The 14,988-nt window shown below is 40.3% G+C and overlaps 1 protein-coding gene across 1 annotated transcript in view; it reads right to left on the bottom strand.

Annotated features, from left to right (window-relative positions):
- LMBR1 (limb development membrane protein 1) overlaps window positions 1-14,988 on the bottom strand; it is a 95,841-nt gene that overhangs the window by 30,048 nt on the left and 50,805 nt on the right. The window contains exons 4-5 of the mRNA XM_054991107.1: window positions 12,121-12,260; window positions 9,703-9,806 (exon numbers count right to left, since the gene is read on the bottom strand). Coding sequence (XP_054847082.1) covers window positions 9,703-9,806; window positions 12,121-12,260 — 244 coding nt within the window. The remainder of the gene's footprint in view (window positions 1-9,702; window positions 9,807-12,120; window positions 12,261-14,988) is intronic.

Below are 14,988 nucleotides of genomic sequence, written 5' to 3'. Positions count from 1 at the left end.
TTTATAGCTAATACCTAGAGGGCAGTTTCTCTGTGCATGGTGTATGTGTTTCCCAATGACATTTCTGTGCCAACTTGGGATCATTGTTTACTTTAAAAATTCAGACTTTGAACTTGCAGAACATTTTGAAGACAGAATACAAGTTTACTGCACAAAGTGACATCTTCTTGTGGGAATCAACTCTAACACACTGTCCTGATTTCTGAAACAAACTCCAAATTTTAAGCCCTTTTCATGAACTATGCATACCCCAGAGGCACAAACAAGATTGCTTTCAATAAACAAAGCAAAACAATAGTTTTCGGTTATATACTTTAGTTTGTTATATATTTTTGCAGCTAGTGCTGTCAGAAATTCAGTGTAAAGAACAGAAGCCTCCTTTATCATTAATCAGTATCAGACCACAAGAAAGAAACCTGACAACTGTACATCTTTCCACTAAACAAGTAAGCAGATCCCAAAGGAAGGCTATTCAGCAACACAATTTTTGCATGAATAAAGGGAAAAGATGCCCCCAAAGTCAGGATATTACAGAAAGGCATCATCACGAGCACAGTGGTTTCCCCCAGCATTTGAAGAATTCGAGTCATTCACATCAGCAAATGAGATTTATACAACTGGTCTACTGGTGTAAGATTTAAAGAACAGCATTCCAGGTGCTTATAGGCTTTACTCTTAATGCAATTTAGATGAGCGCAAGTATTTGGCTACAAGAAAAATACAAGACTTGTTGGGTTTTATAATTTATAAAAAACAAATTATAGAAAAGTACAATTATGATGAAGTTTCAGGAAAAAACAGGAGAACTAAGCTATTAAGCATTTATGTCCACACCACATTTTATTAACTATTTCTTCTCAAGCTTCCTCCCCAACAGCGAATAGAAATTTCTCTCTCAAAACAAAATGTAAACATAGGATAAGATCAAGTGCTAATGAAAGGGGGGGAGCGGGTTTTCACCAGTTCCTCCCTCCCACTGCAGACCTCCTACTTCCCACCCTCCTCCCCTAGCAGCGTCATTTCAAGGGAGCTTTTGTAGATGTGCTGGGAGACGGGAGGCAAGGAAATCCCACTCTACAAGTAAGAATCCTTTTCATCAGAAGAAATTTTCTACAGGATGCGAGCCAAAGACTTGAATGGCAGGCACTGAGGATACAGTATTTCCACTTTGTGTGACTAAGCACCTTGCAGCCACATATTAATGGATGCCAGAGGAGACTCAACATGAAATGCACTCCATACGCATCACACTTACATTAAGCAGCTGCCAAAACAAGACAAAGAAAAGTCCATCGTGTACTGGATCTCTTCAAACAACCTACTGGCACTAGAATCCTAATTCCAAGTATCTGTATAGTCACATGGAAAAATAATCTGTATTTTTGGCGGGATTCAACCCACTTTTACGCTCGTAAAAAAGGAAGGAAAATTCCTTTGAACTGCCTATTTGGAGGAAAAGTGGTATATAAATGCTTTAAATAATAAAAAAGGCCTTCCAGCAGTTTCATGCAGATGTTAAATACTACAGAGGACAAGATACAACTTTGCAGGACTCCACAGCATAAATGCTATGGACCAAGCAACAGATCTCAGCACTGCCTTCTGGAATCTGCCAGTCAAGCAGAGCAGAACCAATGAAGCATGGTACTTTAAACTCAATCAGCCTCTTCAGAAGGATAACACTGTTCTGGGCAGGGCTTTTTTTAGTGGGAATGTGGTGGAACAGAGTTCCGGCACCTCTTGAAAATGGTCACATGGCCGGTGCCCCTGCCCCCTGATCTCCAGAGAGAGGGGAGTTTAGATTGCCCTCCGCTGAGGGGCACAGAGAGCAATCTAAGCTCCCCTCTGGAGATCAGGGGGCAGGGGCACGGCCATGTGACCATTTTTGCCAATGGCAATTTAAACTTTAAACCCCCCCCTTGTTCCAGTTCTCCAAAAGTGATGTCATTGTGCGGTCTTGAGTCCCACCACCTCTTGTTCCAGAAAAAAAGCCCTGGTTCTGAGTATGCAATCCAGATCTGGGATTTAGGAAAAAAGCAGAAACTCACAAGGGCAAGGCTGCCAGTGGCCGAAGGCACACTCCCTAATGCGAGAGGAAGACCAACAGAACCAAACTGAAGCCAGGGAATGGTTGGAATCCCCCATGAGGGTGCATTTGGGAGTGTGCCTTTGGCCACTGTTAGTCTTGCCGCTGTGTGTCTGCCTGAGATCCTACTTGGAAATATTTTCCCCATAGGAAACCATGGAGAGTGGCTAGGGCACCTTCGTCAGGGGCCCACAGAACTAGACCCCACAGTCCAATCTTCCTGAAACTTGGCATATCTTTAGAGGACAGTCAGGATAGTCAGATAGTTTTCCCCATAGGGAATAATGGCCAAATAAATCCAGGATTCTTTAATCTGTTTTAAAAGGGTCAGAAAATCTTTCCAAGATTTCAGGAATCCCAGATTTTTTGAGATCTCTGAAACCCAGATCTGAAATTCCCCTTTTCCCTTAGTTTTATTTTTTGGTGCACACCTCTAATCCTTGTCAATGATATCAAATGCTGCTGAGAGGTCCAGGAAAGTCAACAGAGATATAATACCCTTGCACTCTTCCAGCAAAGACCATCTGTTAGGACAACCAGGGCTGTTTCCACCCCAAACCCAGGCCTATAATTGATTTAGTTGACAACAAAATATACCATATTACTGAGGGTTGTAGGAGATAGCCCTCAATGATTTGTCTGCAAAATTCAAATGATTAAAGTAAATTGAAATATCCTAAGTGCTTCCGCTATGACCTACTGTTAAACTTTAAAAAATTTAACCAGCACTGCAAGAGTTCAAATATACAATGCAAGATTCCAAACTGAAGACAGTACACGTTACACACACACACACCCCATGCTGAGCAATAAACTGACATGTTTTTACAGAGCTGATGATTTAAAACATAGGACTCCTGCAGAACATCGTGACCTCTTTCAAAGTATGCCAAGTTGCCAACATTGCTTTATAGGCACTGCCCTCTAAAAAACCTAGGAAACATTTTTATGTTCATGGCATATTAAAAAATTAAATATCAAGTCCATTGTTCTCATTTGGCGAAAGGCACTGCTTGGTAACTAAGGTAAGATTTGTTCAATAAGACACGGAATATGCATGAACCATGGCATCTTGCGCACTCGGAACAGCAGACAGCTACAAAATAGAACCAACCAGCACTTTTTACACCAGTCAAATGCTTCTTCTAATCTCCTTATAAGGACAAGGAGGAAAAAGTTGTTTTTTACTATACTATGGTTAGAAAATACATAATTCAATAACCATTCCAAGTCCAACATTGTAAATGAACTTCTGAGCCCACCTAAAAGAAATGTGTTTAAATTTTGGAAAACCAAGATTGCAAATGTCTTCGCTTTACTTCAAGACAATTTTTCCTTAAACCATCCTCAGATGCTGAAATGTGTTTTCAGTGAGATTTTCATAACAGAATGTGAGAAGGGGGGAGATAAGCAAGACAAAAGTCAGAACATTTCAGCTTATATGTTGTTAAGCTAACTCCTATAGGCTGCAGTACTTAATTTTAAAGAAAATATTAACTAAAGATGTTTACACATGTCAGTGTTGTCTCTGATGTCGTTGGATTAAGCAACTTTTGTTTCTGTTCTACTAATGAAAAAGATAGGTTTTATTTATTATATGAAAGGTTTTATTTATTTGCTTCATTTCTTCCTTACAGAGGTTCAAGGCAGATTACAAATTACAGAAAATAGTTCTATCAGGCAGCATACGTTACCCAAAATGCTTTATGGTTTTAAATCGTACAAACTGTGTAATGTAATTTTAAATTTTAATTGTAATCCGCCCTGAGCCTGCTGATGTGGGGAGGGCGGAATATAAATAATTAAATAAACCAATGTAGTAGTACTAGGATTACAGAATGAGGAAACAATATACACTAAAAACTTATCCAAGGAATGTATAAACCCTGCAGGAAGTGGATCATAAAGGTAGAAGGTTTCTTCTGCATTGGATTCCACTTTCTCTTAGAAGTTACATTTAGTATGTACGCGTTTTACAGGGCAAAATTTTTTTAAATAGTTCACCCTAAGCAACACTCTGCAAATTTTCTGTCATAACAATCACTGTGCATTTATGATACTTCTAAGCTCCTACACAAAACTTTTTGTAAATTCTGTCAAGATACTATGGCATGAAAACCCAGACCTAAAGCACTGCTTTTGTACCAAACCATATAATGAGGGTGTGGCCAAATGAACAAACCTTTGCCAAACCAAACCACCACAAAGTGATAACATAAAGCTATGTGATGAATGCTGTCTCACTTGCCAATGTTAAACATCAAGGGCTAATTGCAGCTGCATGCTATTCTGATGAAAAATTAACACAGCGCCACAAAACATCGGCCAGGAGATCAATTATACAAGTTGCAATGCAAATTATTATGCATAACTATGTGAAAAAGTCTGCATGGAAGTGATACTACTGTTTAGAAAAAATTCGCTAACACATGGGTCTACTCTGAAGTTGACCACTTAAGAACTACTTTATTTCTTAATGTTTTGTCCCTGTATCCTGTGATGCCTTCCCACTGCTGAACATTTCACCTTCAGTTCTGCACAGCTTCTAAAAAGCTCATACAGCCTGATTCTCTCTGCTGCCATAAATAAACTATTTTGGACAGGGGTCTGTCAGTTGTACCGCAAAAGACTAACCTGTTATCTTTTGAACATATTTCTTTTTAAAACATAGGGAAGGAAGAGAAGAAGCGGCGATAGGGATTTCTCATTGACACACAATGGCTGGTGAAATATTGCTCTTTTTTTGCAGCCAACACCAAGATCAAAACATTATGCAAGTTAAATTTCCTTGAAAGGTTCTCAGCAGGAGTTTTCCTTTATGTTAGCACAGACCCTGATTTCCTTTCACCCCCCCTCAAAAAAAAACCCTCACCAAGACATCCATGTGCTACTAACACTAAGCAGCACTTCCTTAATCACTTATTTCCAACAATTTATGGATGATCAGTGGCAAAAACAAGTAAAAATAATGAAAGATGCAATGAAGCGTCCTTGAGACATTCTGGCTTATACTTCCTACTCATTTCTGACTCTTTAACATTGGGGGCCTGATACAAATTAGCCACGGAGGGGGGGGAAGTCATCTGGTCATAAAATACAGTACAGGGTCACTTTTATGTAAGTTTGCCAAAAGGGACATAAACCAGGACAATTTCAAACTGTGACACAGGATAGAAGTATATTAAAGCAATCTCTGTTCCTCCTCTATTGTGCTGTCATGTTGCTCAGCTTTATAGATATTCCAAGCACTAGCACAGGCCTCTTCACTTCCACCTGGCCTACCTAATTAATTAAGCAAGGAAGTCACCTCAGATTTTTCTACCATTTGCTTTTATTATCAAGCACTCTCTTTTGATGTTCTCGAAGTTAACTTCTTAATCCAGAGACTGTGTTATATGTTCCAATCATAGTCTGGATAGTCTGTGTAATTGGTTAGGATGTGGCTGACTGTTGCTCGCGGTAAATTTTATGCCATGATTTTAAGGACAAAAGCCAGCATTAGAGTAAAAATAAGGAATAAGACGTTTGAAAAGTTCAAAATGATGCTGCTGCAATTTGTGCACGTGATAAAAGTGTAAGAGCCCTGCCTCTTTGAGAATGCTTTTGACTCTAAAACATTGGAACATAATAATGCTGCTAATCTCTCAAGAAATATTAACCTGAACCTGTTCATGAATACATAAAATACATCTACCTTGCAATAAAACCTAAGGATCTTCTACACATGGCTTCATCATATAGGATGGAAAGTAAATAGCTCTTTAAACTAGTTCAAAAGGCTCATATTAGATCAGCAGGATTTAAGGTCTGCCCTTTCTTGCCTACCCATATCACAAACCATTTTTAAACTGCCCCCAAGTTTTAAAAATAGTTTGCTGTCTGAGGAGGACACGTCTAAAACTCCCTTGGGATCAAGGACCGAGCTTCATACTTCTTCAGCTCACAGGAGAAGAGGGCACTGGCACCCAGACACTGCTTTTTCATGCCCCAAGCAAAATATGATACAAAATTAATAAGTCTTGCAATAAAAAAGGAATAATGCTCTGAAAAAAAAATTAAAATATGATTTCATTACACTGCTCATCTTTGCACCATTATAAAACAGACTGTGCTTTTATGCTTCAGATCACCCAAGGTATTAGGTAAGGACAATACATGCCTTCTAAAAATGAGTCTAAATAACTAACTAAAACCACCAACAATGTTGTTAACCATAAGGGCTTTAGCACGCTCCATAGCTGTTAAGAGGCACCACTGCTGAAAACCAACATGCAGAGTACCTAGATGTACAGTTTAAGAACATGGAGAAAACGGCAGGCCCAATAAAAAAAATGAAGCAGTGGACTAAGGAAAAGGGCACTGAGTTAAGCCCCTTAGGCCTAAAATATCCTGTCTGAATTAACAGAGTGCTTTAATTAAAAACCTAGACAGAGAATCATGTTTAACTTGATTTTTAGAGCAAGCACTACATCCATCCGTCGTGAGTGGCCAATTTCCGTATCTGTATCTGTGTAATATGCAAGTGCTTTTTAAAAAAACCTTTTTGCCCAAGGGACTCAATGGGAGCTTACCATATGCCATTTAGAATGAACACCATCAATTAGAACAAAAAAAACCCCCACAATAAATCCTCAAATGGCTAAGTGAAAAGAGATCTATCAGTTAAAGAAAAAAAACAAAGTATTACTTCAAACTGCATAAACTTTACAGTAATAAGCTATTTCACCATTCACTAAGCAATATATCCTCAAAGAACACAGTGTTCATATTAAAAACAGTAAGATCTAGAGATAAGGCACCAGAAGATAGCTTAAAGAAGAGACAGAACGTTACTAGAACTCATTTAAAGTCGCGCCCCTTTAAAACTAATGCAAATTTAACACTGTTTCTTAACAAGGATGAAGGAGTTAGGAAAAGGCAACAGCATCGTGCATTTCCTTCTCCCAATCCTTTCCTTCCACATATGAATACTTCCCCTCACTCTGATCAGCCTTAATCAAGATGAATCTCTGGATCTTCACCAGCATACTAACCGAAGTGCACTCTTAACCACTATGTGCCGAAAGCCATGCTTGAAGCTGGAGAGTACACAGGGGAGGCATACACACACCCAGTCCTTAAAATCCTCATCACTACCAAAGACCGTTACTGGTACATCTGTGATGGCCCACGGGCCTGTGACAATGACTGAAGTGCTATCCATATAAGGAACAATAAAAAATTTATTTGGAACAGAGAGAGCTGGAGAATTGGTGGAAATTTACATGTAAAGAGTAATATTTCCCCAGAATTAATTTTGAGTTGTCTTGTAGAACACATGCAAGACTTAGCAATGCTTTCCTCAAAGGGTTTATATGCACCTGACGTTCAATACCCCAGATCGGGCTTTCGATCTATTCAGTTCCTCTGTGGAAGAATTGGGTCCCATGCCAAGCCCCATCACTGCACATTTCCACTCTTGCAGCCTATGAAGAGTTTTCTTTAACACCACACGGCATGCTTTGCCAAGTGTATTCCGCTTTCAGTAAGGATGACTACATGCTTTGTTACCACTCATCAGATCTGAATCAATTCTGATTGCTCCATTAATTTGAGATGAATGGCAAACAAGAAATAAGTCAGAAAAAACAGTACGAGAGTACATGTGCATTAAACCTGGATTTCTGAACCAACAATAATAACTTGGAGGGAGAAATAGCAGGATTTTTGTCCAGTGGCACCTTAGAGACCCACAAGATTTTCAGAGTGTAAGGTTTCGAGAGTCAGAGCTCCCTTCTTCAGACAATCTGGACAAAAATCCTTCTGTTCCACTGTAGACCAACACAGCTCCTCAACTAACTATCCTCTTGGAGGAAAGAAGGAATAAATGGGCTAGAGGTCCACCAACCAAATGCATAAGTTCACATGTTCTGACCAGGACGCTTCAAAACTGACTTATTTCATCATCTTAGTCAGAGAGCTCAGACTTGTTCACTTTGGAAATTTTAAGAAAGGATAGCGGACTATACCACCAAATGGCTGCCACAGAACCAACCACAAAGTGCCTGCGCCATTGGAGGAGTGGGCAAGACTTCAAGACATTGGAAGGTTTCAAGTTGAGCATCCTGCTATTATAGGGGCAGCTATTTCCAAATGAGCGCTTCCTGCAAACCCAAAGGTGATGCTTTCCTGGGATCTTCTGAATCACCTCCTGCTCCACTCAGGTAACAGATAACCAGGATTGGCTCACTGCTTTAGGGAAGAGGTGTTTTGGAGCAGCAGCACTGGGCACCATGGCATCTACAGGCCGTATGCTGGGGCTCACTGATCTAAGTCTTCAGAAGCTCTTAAGACGGGCTTTCGTCTCCTATCATTGAGTGCTGGCACACATATGAATGGCAATGAGCACATAGAGCAGAGCACCTGGATGGGAGACCACTGGGACCCTCTTGCAAGCCACTCTGAGCTTTGAAAGAATGCAAGTACATCTTAAGGCAGACATCCAATTCTGTACTCTTAAAATGCACATATGATAACAGTTCACAGCTCCCTGCAAGTTGCCATTTTAAAGGAAGGTGCAAGAAGATCACCACAGTAACGGCAAAAAAACTTTATATATACGTTTTTGAAGACTGGAGCAGGGTGGATGGGTGAAGACACATTTTATTTCCAAATTCCATTTTGCTTACCAATTAGTTTAACATTCATACACACAATGATGAAGAATATATTCCATGCAGTTGAGGGCTCATTCAGATCGTATAATTGTCTTGTAACATGAAGATTACTGTACGGAGATTCCTGTGCAGAGATGGTATGTAAATTGCTTTCACCCACCACCATCTCTCCACAGCCATACAGTTGTTACAAAGATGCCTTCACAGAATTGCTGGAAAGCAACTGGCACATCTGAATCATTTACATATGCTCTCACACATGTTTAGTCTACTACTAAATCAGCTGCCTCCATGTGCAGTGACAATAGGCCTGAAGATACAGGTATACATCTATGCAGGAAAACTGAAAAGACTTCTAGAAGACTTCTATATGTGGGGGCTCCTGCTGCAGGAAAAAGGGCTACTTCCTACATGATACAGCAACAAATTAGGACACTAGGGAGAAGATCACATCAGTTTCAGAATATCAAACCCCCCACCCCATCTCCTCTTATTGCCAGCAATGCCCGAAAATATAACTCACTCCTACCCCGCTGGATTCCAGCTGTCATGCAAATCACACTTGCTAGGTAATAAACCATATTTAAACACTAGCTGAAGCAATGATCAATGCATTTTATAAGTAACATTTGGTCAGACATGTATTTCACCTTCCGAATATCATTTATATACTTACACTTAGTTTACAGTACCAACAACATTGCCTTCAATGTTGTTCTCTTAACAAGTTAGTTTTAACAAGTCAGCCACATTTTCTTTCTCCTGTATTTTTTTTAAACGGCTGCTTGGGTGAATTCACTTACGGTTTTTATCAGAGCCAACCATCATCACTTAGCATGTAAAACAATCACTTTGGCATAGAATCACTTTTAAAAGCTGGCCAATAGTTTTGCAAGTGTAGCTCTATGAAGTGGATATAACATTTTGGCATCACATTCACATACTGAAATATCAACCTACCTTTTTCAAGCCAGCAAAGCCTTCGGACTCCAGAAAGAAGAAAGCAAAGGGCATCAACACAAACAAGCAAAGATTGGAAAAGAGGGAAGCAAGATTCCATAAGCCTGGATGCAATGAGAAAGATGCATGTTAGTTCTGAGCAATGGACAGTCTCTAAAGCATAACATAAAAGGAATCCTCTCATTAATCGATGCTACTGGAAGCTTATCCACAATACAATCAAGGGAAACACGCTAAGTGCTGATTTTAAATTAACTCGCATTTGCTCTTAAGAGATCTTGTCATCTCTCTAACTACGGACTTCCTCAGAACTGTTACCAGCTGAGTCACACCGAAGGTAAAGTCCCTAATGTAGTGCAAATTCAGGGTACCAGAAATCCTGAATTGTTTAGTTTGAAACCTAAACTTATTTAGTTTGAAACCACGTGCTATACAGTCCTCTAAAAACTGGTGTAGATGGCTAAGAGCCAGCTTCACATTACACATTATCTTTTCAAGACTCAGAGCTCTTGTCTACCGAAGAAACTATATGGCAAAACTAACATGCTAACAATTAAGTACTGTGAGCCAACAGCAACTGCAGATGAACAAAAACTCAGAATCCTCATGCAGCGGATAAATGAGGAGATGCTTTTGCTTCAGCCATGGCTTCAGCCTTCAACTATAACATTAGTCATGTGCACCAGTTTTAACTCAGACCATGATCCAAAGAACCTGTTTTGCACAAGGAAAAGAGACTTCTATAGATGAGATGCTTACATGGGAGCTTTCACTTTTTTCATGCGAAATAAATCCTTCTGTTCTGCACATATAAGCTGTTTTGCACATTAACTTTCCTTCTTTGCTAATCACGCAGTACAAATCTTTGTCTGAGGGTTTACATATGGGTATATGGAAAAGGGTAGGCAATTTTCCTATTAGCAACCTTTCCACATCAGAAAAGAGGTAATGATAGAGAAAAGATAAACATGGGGTGAGAGGAGCACCTTGGCATGCTGAGCAATAAGTAGGTGACCACACCCCAAGAATTTTATGTCTGATGACAGAAACTACAATGTATGAAGGATTTTATTAGCAACCTGAACTATCCTTTCTAGTCCAACTTCTGATACAATCTCAGAGCCAAAGCACTTAAAGTAAAGAAGAAAACTGCAATTAAGCAAGCATTTCACTTAGCCCAATAAACCTCACCCTTGCCTACAGTACTTTAAGAAACAGATGGGTAGCTGTGAGTTGGGTACATCTGCAGTTTTCACTATATTCTATCCCCATCTGCTGGTCACAAATTAAACTGCAAAAGCAAAAAACACACTTGAGAATTTCTCACTTTCTATATTTCTCTTTGAAACTGAACCAAATTACTTAGACATGCTTTAAAGTTAATGTCCACTCTTTCCTTGGGCTAATGTAAAAGTCTCAGCTTTTGACCTTTGCCTCACTTTCAACTTCCTGTATCTTGCACTCTTTCCTACTTCAATTTGTTTGACAGGTAACCCATGTGCATACCTTCATACACATCAGTGTACCCCACTGATCCATGCGAAGATCTCTGGAATGAATTATTAATCCTGCACTGGTACTAGGAACTTACTGACCATCTCTGAAAACAACATAAGAACTAACCGTTCAAATAATGAAGCAGCTCTTCATGAGCTTCCCAAATCAAGCTGGGATTATGGAGGTGGTGGAAATAAAGCCAGCTCCAGAAACATGATGTATGCCTGTGAAAATCCTTTGCCAGGGGAGTTCAACACACGTGCATGGATGGACGGACACACAGGATGTCAGAAGGAAGAAAGCACTTCCTGTCTCAGGAACCTATGCCCTTTGCACCTCACCTTTCAGGTCTCTCTCTCCACACACTGTCCAAAGGGAGAGTGAATCCGCAGCATGGAAACTGGTTTATAACATAAATGCCTCCTCCTGAACTGCAAAGATTTCAGCTGGACTGAGTTGCATGTCATGCAGATATCCTCTCTTAAAAATACCCATTGCTACTTCATAAGCTCTTGCATACACAATGATCTACTTTCGTATTTTTCAGAATGATACATATAGACTGCAATCTGAAACTAGGCAACTTCCACATGCATGAAAAACACTGTTTATTTGGACTTCTATCCCACCCCTAGGGTTTGAAGCAGTTAACCATCTGCCAAATTATCCTACCAGTCTGAACAAGGACATTTTATATCACTTCCAGGAGATGCATAAACTTGAGCTTTGGCGATTCTGCGGGGGAAGAGAATTCCACAGTTATGGACGGCTGCCTGTTGAGTTTACTACTGACAGCAGACCATCTTTCCACATCTCTGTGTGCGCCTTTCTGCTCCTGATTTAGCATATACGTGATATACTTGAGAGCTGCGCGATACTGAACACATTCAAGCATATAAAATTACATAATGGAATACTAACCATGAATCAGGGAGCCATTTAACCACTGAATATAGTAGCTCTGCGGAAAAGAAAGCAGGATCTCGTTACTGATTATTGAGAAAGGAAGAAGGAGGACGGCACCAGCTGAAACGGCAAGAGTAAAGGTACTCAAGAACAGCCTGGAAGTCAAAGAGATGTGTTATTGTTAATAGCAGTTAATGCAATCAGAACAAAAAAACCCAATACACACACAACTAACCAGTAATTTTGCTAAGAATTATATTCACTAAATCTTAATTTTTGTGAAAGAAGATGGGGTGGTGGCACCCCACCCCACACACACACGCATGCACGCTCACACACACACACACTAATTCACAGTATGCAGGGTACCATTCTCTCAAGTAATCCTACATCGTATTTCCTTATTCTGTAAGAATGGAAGTGGAATAGAACAGGAAAGGGAATCCTATTGCTTAAGGAAAGCAGGGCTTTAAGCACATCAGCTAAGCATTTAAAAGGTCAAATTTGTGTGTCAAGATGCATCAGCAAATATTATGATAAAGGAGAGAAGGGCAATATAAAGATTATTCGCCATTATATGAGCCTCTTTTTTGAAAAGCAATCAAGGTGGTAAAAATTCTGCTCTATACATTTTTGCACAGTTTTAGAAGGCCAAGAAAACAAAACAAATACAGTCCATTCAGAGTGAAATGCTAGCATGTTGCCTCCAGCAAAATGGAATCTTTTCCAGAAAGCCTGGGCAGTTAATTCGTTATACTAATATGAAACTCCAGAATACGTTAAACTTTGCAAAAATTCCATTCCTGAAAGTGGTAATTTATCAAATTCATCTGTATTTTTAAGCCATGTAAAATGTTCACTCATTCACAGAAGCTTCCAAAACATTTCCCATGTGATAAGATCGATAAGTGATCAATTGCATTGTTTAAAAAATGGTTACAAATTACACTTGGTACATCTCAAATCCTGGTGAAACCCACTGAGTAGTTAAAAAGACAGTTTCCCATGCATATTCAACTATATTTAAGAATTTGGAATAATACATGCATACCACATGTAAAGGAAGTCCGAGCAAGGCAGATCTGGCAAGGTTAATGAGAGCCCTCCCTCTGCTGGCAAACACTAGCACTGACATGCCAAAAAGCTCTGCGCAAGCAGTTCAGACAAGTTTTCCTCTAAAGATGAATACCATCTCCACACAGGCTGGGACTCCAAAAACAGTGCTAGTATTTCTTTCTTCTCAGGGGGACTTTGAGCTTATGTTCTTCAAACAGCAGCCTCCAGGACACAGCATACCAAAAATAAATTGGTCCTCATGGAAGAGCCTAAAAGGGTTGTCATCTTCAGTGTGGGAATTTTCTTGTGGGATTTCAAAGGATGTAATTTTATGGCCCATATTATTCAACTTCTATGTAAAGCCTTTAGAAGAAATCATTCATGGCTATGGAATTGGATGTCATCTATATGTGGATAACAAACACCTGACTCTCTCACTACCCAAATCCCCTGATGATGCAGTAGAAGTCTTGAGTCAGCTGTGGTCAAAAGGTTAAAAGTAAACGAACTGAGTCGAGATGGAAGAGGAGCTGGTTGGGAAGGCAGAGATATTGAAGGACACGGTGCTCCCTGCTTCTGATGAGGTTCACTTGACCCTTCCGTTAAGAGGCTAGAGGTTATACTGGATCCAGCATTGCTGCTAGAGAAGCAGGTCAATGGAGCTACAAAAATGCCTTCTTCAAATTCAGTCCAGCCCAAAAGATGCTCCCCCAACCTTGACATGGCCGATGTGGCCATCTGGATCCACAGCATGGTAACATCAAGACGAGACTACGGTTATGCTCTCTACGTAAGTCTCTCCTCTAAGTCAACTCCACAGAACACAACAACTCAATTATCGGGAGCCAGGCAGAGCATGCAAATTACTCCCATTCTGCAAGTCACTCCATTGGCTACCCACCAGCTACAGGACTCAGAAGCCCTTTGTGGCCTCGATCCCTCTTATCTACAGGACCACCTCTCTTCCTCTGCTCCACCACAGCAGCTTCACTCATCTGAACAGGGCCTTCTGCATGTGCCACCCTGCAGATGGGCAAAATCAACAACTGCCTGTACATGCATGTTATCTGCAGTGGCCTCCATCCTATGGAATGGCCTGCCTGAAGAGGTCAGTAAAGTTCTCACTCTCTTGGCTTTCCGCAAACTATACAAAACTGAATTATTCAGCAGGGCTTTTTTATACAGGTAGAAGGGCTGTACTGTAAGGAAATGGCTCATAAAAATGCTTTGGTAAATTGAGTATCAACCTGAGCCTGGACTACTCTACACAACAGATACACTTCCTGGACACCACTGAACAACTACATAATGGACAGATAAATACCACCTTACACCGGAAACCCAATGACCAATACTAATATCTACATGCCTCCAGCTACCATGCTAAACATATCACTCGGTTGATTGTCCACAGCCAAGCCTTATGTTACAATTGTATTAATATTATTATTAATATTAATATCCCACCCTCTCCACAAGTGGGCTCAGGGCAGGTTACAACAGAAGATAAAATATACAAGATAAAATCACAATAAATTAACACAGCTTTCTAATAAAACACCTGATCACCGTATAAAAACCATATGACATCTGACGGAGGTGGAGGTGCGGCTTAACCATGCATGGTTGCTCATATATTGGGGGGGGGGTAAGATGGTCAATACCCCCTACAGACATAGAGGGGACCAGGAGAGAGACTCATTTTGTGGAAACTCTGATGGCCTCAACCATATGCCTGGCAGAACATCTCCGTCTTACAGGCCCGCCTGAAGGAAACAAGATCTTGGTGGGCCCGGGTGTCCTCAGACACAGTTCCACCAGGTCGGG

The sequence above is a fragment of the Eublepharis macularius genome, chromosome 11 (genome assembly GCF_028583425.1).
Source record: "Eublepharis macularius isolate TG4126 chromosome 11, MPM_Emac_v1.0, whole genome shotgun sequence".
NCBI classification, from domain to species: domain Eukaryota; kingdom Metazoa; phylum Chordata; class Lepidosauria; order Squamata; family Eublepharidae; genus Eublepharis; species Eublepharis macularius.
The sequence above is the reverse complement of the archived record's forward strand: the minus strand, read 5'-3'. Positions and strand labels throughout refer to the sequence as shown.